This window comes from Apis florea, unplaced genomic scaffold (genome assembly GCF_048593485.1).
Source record: "Apis florea isolate Af1SG1 unplaced genomic scaffold, ASM4859348v1 contig_3170_pilon, whole genome shotgun sequence".
NCBI classification, from domain to species: domain Eukaryota; kingdom Metazoa; phylum Arthropoda; class Insecta; order Hymenoptera; family Apidae; genus Apis; species Apis florea.
In genome coordinates this window covers 4,904,785-4,920,916 of record NW_028256714.1, presented here as the reverse complement: position 1 = coordinate 4,920,916, position 16,132 = coordinate 4,904,785, and the positions used below count along the sequence as shown (strand labels likewise).

Genomic DNA, 16,132 nt, shown 5'->3' with positions numbered 1-16,132 from the left:
TTCATTCATTCAAATTTATTAATTTTATTCAAAATTCTTATAAATAATAATTATTATTCGAAAATCAGTAAATTTTTATATAAAAAAATAATGAATGAAACATGATTAAGATGATTTTCTAATTTGCTATCTTCTCATTTTGAAAAAATAATCAATATCTATTACTTGATACATAAGTATTAATTATGATATGAATTAAGAATTTTTACATATTTATAAGATTTTTTATGTTCATGATATAATCTATATTTTGATTTCTAAAATCAAGAAACGTGAATTCAGATTTTTAGCTTTTCGAAATACACTGTTATATTATAACAGACGTATTGTTACAACAACATTTTACATATTATTATTAAGATATTAAAATATATACGAAACATATAATTTTTAATAAATAAAAACACTTTAATTATATCGTAAATTAGTTTTTTGCATTAAACGTATTATTTGAATATTATTTATTTTTAATTTTTCCGATTGCATAAAATTATTTTATATATGCATATATATGCTAGAATGGAAATTATGTTGTTTTATGATAGATTACCTTCAGATGTCAATTATATATACTGAAATGCTAACAATAATTATTTTATATTGTTTCTTCAAGGTTTAATCATAATTAATCAATTTTGTTATTTTATTTTATATTATATTTTAATTTTATACATGTATTTCTATTTGTTACATTAATTATTTATAGAAAATATATTACGTAAGACAACATTCTTTTTTATCGATAATTTAAATTAATATATTGAATATTTTTATACATATATTAATTATTTCCAAAAACATGGAAGAATTTGAAAGATGGATCAAATAACGATAACTTTTCATTTTCTATAAATATAAAACAATGAACGTCATATCTTAGGAAAAACTTAATTACACAAAGCCAGGAATAAAATAAATCCATAAGAAAATCCTCTTATCGTTCTTTCATTCCGCTTCTGTCTCGCTATCATCCTTTTCAGGGATAGTTCTCATACTTAATTTTGGATTATATTTTCTTCCATGTAGAACGATAATTACACAATCTCTTACAAATCGATTATTAAGTAACTAATATCTATCCAATATAATATTCTATTAAGTGATATATAGCTACTATAATACTACATGTGATATATGAATATAATAGAATACGTATTATGTATTATGTATGCGGATATTCATTTTTTTTTAATCATCTGATAATGTTATTTATGCATTTTCTGACAAACATCTTTCATAATTCTTAAATGAACAATTAACGCGTATTTAGCCGAATGATTTTTTTTTTTTCAACAATCGATGATCTTATTGGTCTCCAGCCAGGCAGGCCTCCGATACGTGATAATGTGGCAATCATATTTGAATTGGTAATACACGAGAAAAAAATAATGACACGCCCATAGGTGTGAACGATTCACATGATTGCCAATCAATAATTACCAAAGGTGATGATCTTCATCTGTTACCTTGAATTATATTAATTCAATTTTTTTTTATTCCAATTTCATACCAATCAATATTTTGTAATTATAATCTTTATTTTTTAATCCTTAACATTAGAATAATATTTTGAACAATATTAATTTTTACATAAAAATGTAAATACTATTCTGATGTATCATGATATAGAATAATTACAGTAAATATACATAATGATGTTTTTTTTTTTTTGATTGTTTTCTTGATATGTATTCAAATCATTTTTTTTTTTATAAGTTAAGAATTATATTGCAATCTTAATAAATATTTAAGAAATTTATACGTATTATTAATGCTGCACAATGTTATACATTAAACATTTATCAAACGTATCATGACTTGTGGTATTTAAATTTATATATTTTTTATTTTTTATTTATTTATTATATATTTTCATTTAATGAAATGTTAATGAATAGTTTTTAGTTTTAATGAAATTTTGTAAGTGTATACAGCATAATAGAATCTATATTGAACAATCTTTTGAACAATCAATGTTGAAAGTTTCAGTTTGTATATGTTTTCGATTTTTTAAATATAATTATATTTTTTTAATTTCAAATTAAAATTTTGAATTAAAAATGTTCAGAATTTAATGTTAAGTAATAGAAAAATTAATAACTAAATTCGTATTTAAAACATCGAAAAATTTTATTAAAAATTTGAGGGTTGATTTTCATTTCCCATAAAAAAATTATTCCACGTGTAATGTATTATATTTTACATATATGCAATAGTTCATTAAAATATGAATTTTTTTAATTTCAATTGTTAAATATTCATCAATTTGAACACTACTTACAAAACTAATTATCAATTTATTTATTAAATTCAACAGAGTATAATGATTTTTATAAATACATCGCAAACTTATTTCAGAATAACTTAATCAGAATCACTTACTGTGTAAGAGCTTGGAAAGTAGGTTAGCCACGTGACCAGAAAGTGATTCAAGATCTCGGAAAGAGGGTGAAAACGAATGGACGAAATTATATCCGAAAGATTGCAAAGATGTTAAACTCTCGATAAAAAAAGGTAAAGAAATCATTGCAATATAGAATAATTAATTTTTTTATTTTTCGTTTTGTTTCTCATTTATCGCATTTAACGCATTAACGGAACCCGTTAATGTTGTCAATTCCGTTTAACTTAATCCAAGTTAATCTTATTTCCGTATTAAAATGATATTGTCATTGAATGAGATACTTTCGTTATTCTGCAGTTGTATTGTAAAAATATACATGCAATAAGTAAATGTATTCGTTCGTCACGCCTCTAAACGTAGAATGAAATCGAGGATAATAAATTACTGGCACGTGAGAGAACTTCACACTTGGAAAGAACAGACGGGTTTATGATGGATATCGTTAAAACCATATCCCTGTTTTATGCGGGACGTGTTTTTATATGGTGATTTAGAAGAGAAACAATGGCGCATAATTTAAAAGTGCTAAAACAATTAACCATTGATATAAATTTTAATTTTACACGCGATGATTAATCGAATTAATAGTTAAAATTACAATGGTGCATATTATTCATGGTATATCGAATAAATCTAACTGAATTATTCAATTTTTTATTTTAATCATGATGAGTCACAAACAGTTAATGATAATCTTTTTTATAATATATCGTTGAATGAAATGATTGTGTAGAATCATCAAAATCAAAATTCATGACAAAATGATACTATACTTTACGATTTTCAATATTTCCAGACTTTGACGCAATGTATTCAAATTTTATATACATATTTATTCTTTTAATTTCTTTTAAAAAATTGGTCTATTTTAATATGAAAAATTTTTTATATGATAAATTTTAATTTAGTCACAAAAGTTTATCACATTGTATTCAAAAAAATACTCAAAAAATAATAATTTCCAACATTCTTGTTAATTGTATTATATATATTAATCTTTCTTTGTAGTAAATGAATCAAATTTGACTTATAATCATATGATATTCTTTTTTTGTTTTCAGACATACAATTTTGAGGTTAGTCCACTAAAATCGTATAGTGTTTTATCATTTTGTCACAGAGTATGCTTATATAAAAGTAAGTAAAATGTAGCAAAATAAATTCAATGTATTGGCATACTGGCAATCAGATAAAAATCTAACCTTGCTTCGCAGGTGTGGTCTAGTAATATAATTTTTACATTGGTTTCACGGTGTTACCGAGATATGAGTAACAACGACTTAATCGGTCGATTCCCGCTCGTTTACGAATAATAATTTGAAAATTGCACATGATAACTCAACTCAAGTTCCCTGTATGTATAAAGCATTCTATCTTTCTTCCTTCTTCCCTTTCTCTTTTTTTTCTTTCATCACTTTTTAACCTTTACGCGTGATTTAATTAATTATATTGATATCAATCGATTAAGCAGATCACAATTCAAATTGACTAAGCATGCGTGATTGGCAAAAAAATATTTATGAAGATAATGTAACGACGGAAAATTAGAATTGTCTAAAAAGTTTTCCAGCAATATCGTAAAGATTTGGAGAAAAGAAGGATATCTTGTGGCGCAATAATATTGCCCTTGTTCTAGATCGTTTCTTTGAACAGTCTATGTTCAACCTCGAGCAAAAGTGGAGGCCAAACACCGATAGAAGGGGAAAAATATTGTCTACAATGATGAAACTCGTAGCAATTACTAATAATTGAGACTTGTACACGTGAAAACATCAAAAAATTAAATGTGTATTTATAAATAATAATAATAACAGTAATACAAGATTTATAACAAGTTTTATAAACACTGTTTTTCGATTGATTATGAAATTAATCTGCGTATTCGTGCGTATATCGATATTTAATTAATAAACGATTAAGTCGATTTATCATAGAAGACCGCCTTGTGATTTTAGATATACACATATCCTCCTCCAATTTATTTATCATAAGAATTTAGATATATAGATCCTCCCACTGCAGAGCGCATCAGGATAATTGTTACATATTGAAAACATCGAGGCCGATGATTATGTAAAATAGAAACTACTATTTAGCATAAAAAAAAAGAAAACAAGTATTTAGATATAGAAAATAATCGTTGAGATATACACAATATTGCAAATATGTTATTAATAATAATAATATATATGTTATTAATAATATATGTTATTAATAATAATAATTAATAATAATAATGTAATTTACTGGATAATTTATCATTATAAATTAGATTAGATATTTAATTATTTAGGTGTCAATTATGATATTTATACACTGCCTTGTAACTTTTTTATATATATCTATATGAAAATTATCTTATGATATTATAAAATATGAAATAACAAAGTATTTATTAAAAACATAATTTATATAAATAATATTTATGTGTATTTAATGGAATGTGTACTTTAGAAAATCTAATGATTTAATTTATCCATACCTTGAAATAAGCGATATGCAAATTAAATAGTGATACAATTTTAATTTGCTGATTTATACACAATTTTTCAATTCAATTTGAATAATTAAATAATTGAATCCAAATTGTAATTGATCCTTCTTTTTTAAGTCGCTGCTTTTTTGATGCAATTTTAATAATTTTAATAATTTAGTTTCATTCACTGAAATCATCCAATCATGGAATTATGTACACAGTAATTCACAAAAACATTCTAATTCGAATTACCACAGTAAATAAAATTATTACCACTAGAACAATAAATTAAGATACATGCATCGAGATTATATAAATTATGCAAATTTATTCTTTTTATCACTGAAAAGCTGAAATTGTTTTTTAAAATTCCGATATATTTTTTTAAATTTAAGTTTGTAATGATAGATTAAAAATAAAATTTTTTATATATATAAATTTTCAGATTTTAATATTACGTTACTTTATTGTAAAAGAAATATATATATATAGATGAAATTTATCATAAGTATTCAAATATAAAATTAAAATTTTCATTTTAAATGAAGTAAATCTATTGCATGATAAAATTAGCGATAAATCTTTTATCGATCATTGATCGATAATTATTGTCATTTTCTTATTTTTTTTTCTTTTTTCTTTTTTTCACAAACGTACCCACTTTCGTATCGAAAGATTATGCAAAGATTTCGACAATCGTACGGCTTTGTTTTGTGTAATACGAAAACTTAAGAAATAATTAAGACGTTCAATGATTCATCGAAGTTGGTTGATGGATCACCTTAGACATTCGGCTTTCTATTCATAATGATTTGTGTTAATGAATTTGCAGAGAAAACGTCGATTCGTAATAATTCAAAGAAAGGAAACGAATTTATCTTTAACGAAAATTTAACGCCTGAATAAAATAAAAAATTGCAATTTTACAAATTTATTAAAATTAATAAATCGAAAATGAAGAATTAAAACATTAAAAAATTTATCATTTTCAAAGTTAAGAAATTTTATAGATATTTTGGAAATTTAAAATTTTCAAATGTAATATGTAAATCCAGAATTTTTGAAAAGCCGTTGAAAATTTAAAAATTAAATAATTTCTAAGTTTATGGTTTTAAAAATTAAAAAGTTGAGTATTTTCGAAGTTTAGCAATTTGAAAATTCGAAAATTTGAAAATAGAATTCTCGAAAACTTTAGAAAATGTAGAAACGCTATCCGTATAGTCCTTGGCATAAACGTAGATATATAGAGCATAAATCAAGGACTTTTTACACTTAGAAAGCCTGCCGATTATTTTTTGTAATTCATAATAACAGTATCATTAATTATTATCTCTGTTTTTTTAATTACCTTCATTAAATGCCAATAGCGTGGAAAGAATGTAAGTTAAATATAAAAAAATTAGTTTATTACTATACGTATTATACTTTTCGAATATATTTCTTTCCTATATATTCTTCGACCTCATAATCTTTATTATTGGACATAAAACACTAATTTGCATATCAATATTTATATATTTTGAAGATTTCGAAGAAAACGATAATTGTTCGTTTGCAATAACTTGCATTGATTAATAAAAGCATATTATAATTTTAACATATATAACAGTGATATTAAATCAATAAGATTATACCTTACTGAATTTAATTAAGAGATTTCATATTTTACTGTCTATGATTCTTAATCGATTGTAAAATTTTAGCATATAAATTTTTCAATACAATAATGTATTTAAATCATTATTATTTATTTCAATATTTCAATACAAATTATTTAGAATGGTTGATTTTTCAAAAACCATTTTTTCATTGTTTAAATTTATATTATTGATCTATTTATTTTATTGATCTCAGAAGAAAGCTGTGTTTCTTTTATATCCAATAATCAAATATTTATTAAAATCACTTGAAAACAATATATTTTTCAAATATTACATTTTCATTTCAAATAATAATGCCAAAAAATTAAAACTGATTCAAGTATCATTCAACTCCTTTAGCCAAACATTAGCGACGAATTAAAGAAGGAAATGAAAGTGAGATCGAGGAAACGAAGAATAAGAATAACATAATTACATCACTATTGTTGTTTCTGTTGGTACAATTCGCTTTCGTCACTTCTCATTGTGTATCTTATCGCGTTAACTACGTTCTATAAAAATTATCTCTTTTTCCAGTGCATAAATCTGAACTTTGAAAGCGAAGCCTACCGTTTCTCGATACGCCTTGTGTTAAAGGCACGATCGTGCTAATTATCGCGCCACGTGCCAGTTTTCTGTCAATATTATCCGGTATCCAATCGTAGACACGATCCAAAGTGAAAAACATACAACGATTTATAAATGGATAAAATTCGTTCTTCGAGTTCAAACTTGACCTCAAGGTCAAACGAAACAATGGGTGTCTTTTGTACCATTCTCTCGACTCGAGATAAAATCACGAATGTTGAGGATAAAAGTTCGATGACATCGATGAATAATTTAAGAATTGAAAGAGAGAAAGAGATAGATTAGAATTTATTGAAAAATTTTTTAAATTTGAAAATTGAAAAATTTATAATTTTAAATTTTTGATATATAATAAATTATGGGATTATATAGAATTTATATAATTGTTTCAATAATTTTATTCTATCAGTGTTGCTGTAGAAAAAAATTTAAAGGAGAAACATGATTATGTGAATTTATGCAAATTTGATCTAGAAATAGAAAGGCGAATTTGAAGTGAAGTAATTAAGGGCATATTTAAAATGAATTATTACCTTAAACTCATATTTCTTATATTACTCTTAACGTCACTATTCAACAGATTGAACAATCTCTTTGAAAGTAACTTATTAATCTAAGTAAATGTTAAATAACCGTATAATTTACATGCATTATATACTGATATCTATAAAAAAAAGGTGACTTAAGGTCATACTAAGATCATTTCATTTATACGCATACGTGTGTAAACGAGCTATACATTTTTTGTTAATTTTTATTACACGAGTTGTGCAAAAGTTTGATTAATTAAGAAACGTATTATCATGCCACGTAACATTGTATAATATCAAAATAAAATTTTGCATTTTAAATTACATATATTTTTTCCTGTTCGCCTGTTGTGCAATTGTGCCAATCATCGTAATTGATAAACGATCTCAAACGTTAATGTTGAAACGTTCATTGATTCGTCGAAAATTTCCAGAGATTTCGATCAAGAACTCAATATTGTGAATTAAAATTTATTTATCTTTTCTTTCTATGAATTTCTAATGAATTTTTTTCTACATGTTACGTTTTCTTTGTATAATCAGTATCCTCTATAGTGATATTCGTTTCGTAGTAATATGGAATTCAACTATGATGTCATGTGAAAAATATTTGCATATAATTATATTTGATTTAAAATACTAATAATTTACGTGTTAATAAATAATTTGATTTAAATATATCATATTTTTTTATCATTTAATAATATTTTTATTAATTTAATAGTATTTTACACGGCAACAAAAACTCGATATGAAATCGAGTTGATCAAAATACGATTCATTTGTAAAATAAAAATTCAAATAGCAACTTATCGTAACTATTGTGTAAAATGAGTCATCAAATTCTGCCATTTTAAATTATTTATATGTAAGCTGCATAAGTTACATAAAACATATGTTTTGAACAGAAGTTATATGATATCAAGTTGCAATCATTACTTTAAATGACTAATAATAAAATAGAGAATATTCACAGGATTTTAAAGAATCTCTGATCTCTTGATATTAAGTTATAAAACAATCAATTCTATTTTACAAAAGATTGAAGAATAACCTTTGCTCTCGTTTAACTGACAATTTGACCAACAATAGTAATCAATATCATCATAATCATAATCAGTATCAGATCATTTTTTATTATTCACGTTAAAGTTTCTATAATAAATCAATGAATGAAAAATTAAAATTACACCTTTTTATATTTGTCGAGCGATGATTATCTAACACTGCAAAATACAAATTAAAAGTCGCTATATATTAATTATTACAATTAAAGAATTTGAAGAATGAAATCTCTAAAAGTTTTTCATCTAAAAAAAAGAATTACATATTTTTGTTTTATATCGTATAATTTTCGTATACAAAGTTTATCTACGTGCTGTTTAATATCTATATATATTTCATATATAGACATATCTACACATATTTCATTGTCAATTTCAATATTTATGAATTCGACATTGTCTTTTTCGTGTACAAAGTTTATCTACGTGCTGTCTAATATCTATATATTACATATATTTCATAATATTTATGAATTCGACATTGTCTCTTTCGACTGATAATCATAGGATCCCCTGTTGTCATGTCATTTATTGGAGAGTGAATCATGCTTGGAGGAACGTTAATATAATAATGATCGTGATTTTGGGAGCTTTGTTAGCTTTCGGTGTCATAGTGACTTATATTGGACCATATTGCAAAAAATTATGCACAGATCATGGTAAGCATCGTTTCGTGTTCCATTTGAAAATCTGTAACTCAAAAGAAAGAAAATGAGATACAAATCGAGTCGAAAATGATATCATAAATCAATGTTATGATTCATTTATTATTTCTAATTGATTGATTTATAATTGTGAAAAGTATTTTTTATTATAAATTTATTCGTAATACGATTTAAGAATTATTTGTAATACGATGTGTCAACCAAAAACCGATAATGTTTTCAGCTTCGTCGTTATTTTTAATTGTTCATCATAATTGTGTATAAAAATTATAAGAGAAGACATTTATATTTAGATAACATGTGAAATTATAAAAATTATTTTTACAATGAAATTCTACGATTTATAATTTGCCTCTCTGTAAATTCGTGAAAAAATTAATAACATTAGAACCAAAATTAATAATCTATATTTAACAAATAAGGGAAAGGAATCAATAAATCATTCTTTTTTAAATAATTATCTGTGATTATGATCGTGAAAAAAGAAAATTCTCTTAATTATTAGCAGGAAAATAAAATTTGATACTTGATAAAAATATTTCGAAATTTAATAAAAAAAAAAAATAATAAATCAATGATCGTTTGTAAAAATATTATTAAAATGTCGTGGAATATTGATTTATTCGATGGAGGAAAAAAAAGCAAGATTAATTTTTTAGATAGAAACAAATCAACGAACAGCGAACACACTTTGGCGCGCTTTATATTTAAAGAGGAAACTTTAAATAGAAATGCATCTGATAATAAGAACAAACATTTTATCGATTCGAACGAAGATAAGAGGTCGAAACAGATTGTGCAAGAACAACAGGAACAACAAATTTTAAAAATAATATTACCTCACAATCAAAATAGGTAATATCGTAAGTACTTATTCAATCATTTAGCAATTAGATTTTGTTAACAAGACTATGAATCTTCATTATTTTCTTGAATTAATTTGACATTAAACTTGTACAAGAAAATTTTATATCTATATTTTCGAAAAAATAATTAATAAATGAAAGTATATATTTATTTTGTAATTAAATTAAGATTATCAAAAAATATAGAAAGAATGGAAGAGTAATCGTAGAATTGGAATATTATATTAACCCTTGGTTGTCATTTAGAATCGAAATAATACAGGATTCGATTAATTGCATCAATTAGAATATAATATTTTATTATAATGTTCAAAGTATATTTCAAAATATTTTACAATAATAAATATTCTCGACCAATAATTGATAAAAATAATTCTTCTTTTATATAATGCTATCATATTATCATATTACTATGTTATCGATAGATTTATTCTCATATATAACGATATAAGTACGAAACATACAAAAGCATAAATTATTATATAAAATGTTTGAAATGAAGGCTATATTATATAAAAAAAGAATATATATATAAAAACAAATTATAGATACATCCATCTCAAGATAATTTATCATCCAAAGTAATTATTCTTAAAAGTATGTAAACAAAAAAATGTATTTCTTAAAAAAATATTTACAGAATTGTTGATTCAATCATTATCAAAAGTGTAATTATTTCATGATTATTGAATTAATCATGACCATCATTGATTACGACTTTGATTATTTCTCTTATTTATCTTATTAATACAATTATTACTGATTATTTAATTATTTAATAATCATACGATTTCACATTAATCATAATCTTCAATCAATCACTAACTCTGATTCACCGTACAAACATACACGTACGAAATAAGTATGACTGAGAGTTAAATTACACGTTATATTGTTTATATCATCTTTGTACATACTGTGAAATAGATAAGACAAAGTCTAGTCCATTAACTAGAATTAATCAAATCATATTAAATCGATTATTACTATTATTTTTTTGCAATTATTAAAAATATATAATAAATATATTTGCTTTTGGCAATAATAATTTGTATTCACGTAGAAAACAATATATTTAATTATTTTCATAATAGTTGCTTAACTTTATTCATAACATTTTTAGATAACATTTTAAATATTACAGATTTGTTAAACTAAAAAAAAAAATCTTCAAATATAACAACAAGAAATTTGTATCGCTTAATCTGACAAAATGTTACAGGAAGTGGTATTGGTCACCTAAATTGAAAAATCAATTAAACATTGCTGGTTCTTCCTCGAAGAGATATCAAATCTATGAGAACCCTAAATCGAATAGCTCTTCTGTTTCTCCCAATGGGATAAAATCTCCAAATCAAGACAATTCGATCGGTGAAAATTCCAAGAAATCTGTTGTCGTAGAAAAATTGAAGAATTTCAAGAACACGATTTGTTCCAGGTTTATAATAATCTATAATTTATAAACCGAAGATTCTAATAAATCGTTCTGAAACTTCATTCAATATTTTCGAGCAATATATTATTAACCAATCTTAATTAAATTTAAACAGTTAATTTTTTTGCTAAATCTTTATAAGATTTCATTTAATAACAATTTTTGATTTTTAATAAAAATTAATTTCGTAACATCTCTTTCTTTATATTTAAAATAATATTATGGAAAAATATATAATAATTTAAAAAGAAAAAAATAAATAAATATATATCAATTCTTAATTATTTAAGAAAATCGAAAACTTGATTTTCTATTATATCTATTCTATCAAAAATTCTAACGATTTATTATTATCCGTTATTTCCAATTCATATTATATACCGTCTTGAACACATTGCAAAAATTTCCAGATCAGAGAAAGACATTCTTACTACTGGAAATCAGCTCTCTCCAATCGCGTATTCGACGATGCTGAGAAAGAGACGACCTGTCGACGCGTCCACGTCGACAAGAATAAGCGCGAATGGTTCGAAAAATCGTAACGAAGATCGCCACGAAGAAATCGGGGGAAATTCGAAGCGATCGCCGAAAGCAATCTGCGACATAACGATCAGGGATATAAGGATGGACGAGTCGGAAGTGTTGAATTTCATCGAGTGCAAAGGAATATCGACGTCCGTTGTAACGACCAACGAGACCTCGATTATTTCCATCGGGTTTCATCGTCAGCAACCCAGCGACGAAGCGTCTCGTAGAGACACATCCTTTTACGAATGCCTCGGGATGAATTTCTTCAAAAGTTTTCGTCAAAGGTTCGAGGATTCGTCCATTTTTAAATTGGAATCGCGGAGAAGATCGATTCCTCGTATTCAAATCTCCGATTACTCGAGGATGCAGAACAATTCGGGCCACGAATCCTCGAACAAAATATTTCCTCGAGCCAATGTTTCCAATGAATTTGTTGACAAGTTAAAGCAATGATGATGGAGAAGTCGAAAGTCAATCGGTGTCAAATCATATTCTTTGAAAATAGCTTTAGAAGCGTTTAAGAAAAGAAGAGAGTCTCTTTATTGTTTAAACTTTCTAAATTATTAGATTTACAGAAATAATTATTTAATTGATATCAATCAATTGAAAATTTAAATAACGAGAGAGGTTATTTATGCTGGTTGACTTTTGAAATCCTTGAATAATAACACGATATCCAGAATTTTTAAGAAGACATTTAGTCGATAAAATAATTTATTTTTCATTCTGCGAATCAGAATAAGAATCTCGGTTAAGATTCTTAATTCTGTTTCCAATACTGAGAATTATCTTTTTTTATCTCTATATTTGTAATTATCCTTAGATATGTGATTTTTATTAATTTCTGTACAATCATAGGTTGAGTAGCAGAAATTAACGAAAGGACATACATTCTTATATTTTTTATACGTATACGTATACAATATAAAATTTGCACGATAATTTTATTTTTTTAGGAAGATGAGTAATTGATAAGCTCTTTTTATTGGTAAGCATCCTATTCATTCGATGATTTCGAAACTTTTTACAATTGACCATACTTGCATATGTCATACGAATATATTGTTTGTATACAGTATTGCCGTATAAATCTTATCAGATAATTTTATTTCATAATGATAAAAATAAATAGTGGATACGTTTAATCATAACATTACATATATTTTTTATAATAAATTATACGTGTGAATATCTTTCTTTCACGCCAATATATTCTTTATATATAATGTTATATTGTATAAATCTTATGAAATAATTTTTTATCCCTTATGTTAATATTCAAGTATTTTATCCGAAATAAAATTAAAAATTTTTTATTTCTTTTTCAAATAATCTTCGAATTCGATTTATATTTTAAATTTAAAATTTTATTACTAAAAAAAATATTATTAAATTCAAAAATCTTGAGTGTTGACATGGGATGATTTTATAAACATTTTGTAAACGAATGGCAATAAAATATACTACTCAAAATTGTCAACATATTTCTTTTCCTTTTACATTTTACAGACCCATATAGATTTTTAAAATATTCGTAACGATTGAAATAACTTTCTAATTATTTCTCTATATCGATTATTCCGTTTAAGTACTATTTATTGAAATATCAACAAAAGTCGACAAAATCACAAAAAATAGAGAAAGAAAATTTTTTAGTACAGCTTTAAAAATAATTCCTCTTTTAGATTATCACACACACATACACACACACACACACTAAAAAACACTTGTATCATTTCAATTATACAGACGGAGAGACAAAGCGCTATAACTTTCAATAATTAACGTTTTAAAACAAATTTAACATCCGTGTAACTTCTCTTTTCGATATCTCGATCCGATCAATCCACGATTCTATTCACCGTGCTCATTGACACGATCAGATAATGGCGGACAACGAACGATCGAAAAACGAATTCTATTTCGCACAGCACAGTGAACATTAGTATTCTTTAACTCGACGTTCAATTACACCAACACAATTACACCAACCAGATAAGGATCGAGCTGAAACTGAAACAAATCGCGATTTTACTTTCTGAAAAGGGGATTTCTTTTTTTTTTTTTCTTTTTTGTTTTTTTCTTTTTTCATCGAATATTCGATGAATGATGATTTTCCTCCTAGTTTATATACCTAATAATCCCGCAAAAAAAAAAAGACAATCTTTTTAAATTACAATTAATTACACGATACGTCGCATCATTGTCAACAAGATTTAAATCGATCTACACACCTCCGTTACGCAATCGCCAATCCTCCCTCCTTCTGGCAATTCATGTAAAATAATTGTTATGATATGTGAATAACATAGAGTCGTAGTAGAATGAATAGAAGAAATCATATCTGCATACCGATCACGGTAATTAAACGTCGATAACTGATAATTCATTCAAATTATTCGTCGATGCAGAACCCGATTCATTTTGTCGTGGCCGCTGCTTTTTTTCTTTTTTCCTTTTTTTTTTTTTTTTTGCTCGCTCGACATTTTATTACGCCACGAAATTTTTATTTTTTTCAAGTTCGCGCGTGTTTTTTCTTTTTTTTTTTTTTTTTATCGCGATCGATCGTACGTCACGCGTAATAAATTGTTTTTAACAATATATCCGGTATCCTTCGTGAATTAACTGCTGTTAACAACCAACTAAACGTGATCCACGGAAAACGGAAGGAACGATCGACGATTATGATTGGAGGAGAGGGGGATCGATACGACCTTAAAGATCGATTTCTGTACAACTCTGGTCCACGATACATAGGATGGTGTACTTTTCTTGGATAATGATCGCGTTAAATGCCTCGGGTGATCAGCTGTTTCGTGACTACAGCGCGAGTGATTCACTTAACTCGTTTTCACTTAACTTCCAGGAAGGAAATATTGAATACCAAGTAATGTATGTTCATTTGCATGGCGAAGAATAGCGATTCGTATACTGTTGTATATTTTTTTATATCGTATTAGAATGTGTGGGTTGTATCTTTGAATTTGTTATTCTTCTGAAAAAATGTTTTGACAATATTAAAAATTATATTAATGCAACAATATTAATAAGTATTCTTACGAATGATACAAATTTCCACTGTTCATTTTTTTTATTTTGAAAAGAGAGTGACACGTGTAATGATGATGATTCATATCTTTAAGAGTTCTTCGAATGTTAATATAATCGTATAAATGGAATCATTTCTTTAAACTTATTTTTTCTCGAATAAACTTCGATCGAATTATCAATGCTTTTCTTCTAAATTTGATAACGTGAAACAGTTGCATTATATTCTGAGTAACATGGCCACGATATTAATGTTATTTCCGCAGTGTTCTTTAAAAGGACATTCTTAACGAAACTCATTATTTGACGTTTCTTTTTTTTTATAACTTTGTAATTGCACGTTTCAATGATATTTCCTTATTATAATCCAGAATGAAACGTATCTACGTATAATAAATTCACGTTGACAAAAGTGATGATGATTATTGATAAGTATATTTGAATGAAATAACAAATATCTCTAAATATAAGCTTAACAAGAAACTCTTACTTTCTTGTCTTTAATTTGCACCTTTATCTCAGGATCGAACAAATATCAAATAACAGAGAATAATCTAATAATCTTGCACAATATAGAATATATAATCATTAAATATTTTATTCTTAGTTTTATTTAATTTTATTACCAATAATTTATACCTTTATTTTACAAACAATTAATCAGAAAATAATTTAATTATTTACTTTGATTTTACATTTAAAGATCTGAAAATATTTCAAAATATCAATACAAAAATAATTCATATTATTCGTATTATTTGATATTAAATAAAACTGTATTTAGATTTTTGAGTTAAATGAATTTCTTATTAAAAAAAAAAAAAAAAAATGTCTGAAACAAAGATACGATCGATCTTGCCGATAATTCGTTTGATAATAATTCGTATT

The 16,132-nt window shown here is 25.1% G+C and overlaps 1 protein-coding gene across 1 annotated transcript; it reads left to right on the top strand.

The window, feature by feature from the left end:
* Positions 1–9,158: 9,158 nt before the first annotated feature.
* On the top strand, positions 9,159–12,983 carry LOC105735218 (uncharacterized). The gene is made up of 4 exons (XM_012485396.3): positions 9,159–9,361; positions 10,027–10,222; positions 11,456–11,671; positions 12,079–12,983. Exons 1-4 carry the CDS (start codon positions 9,172–9,174, stop codon positions 12,647–12,649), a joined length of 1,173 nt encoding a protein of 390 aa, XP_012340850.2. The 5' UTR covers positions 9,159–9,171; the 3' UTR covers positions 12,650–12,983.
* The last annotated feature ends 3,149 nt before the right edge of the window (positions 12,984–16,132 follow it).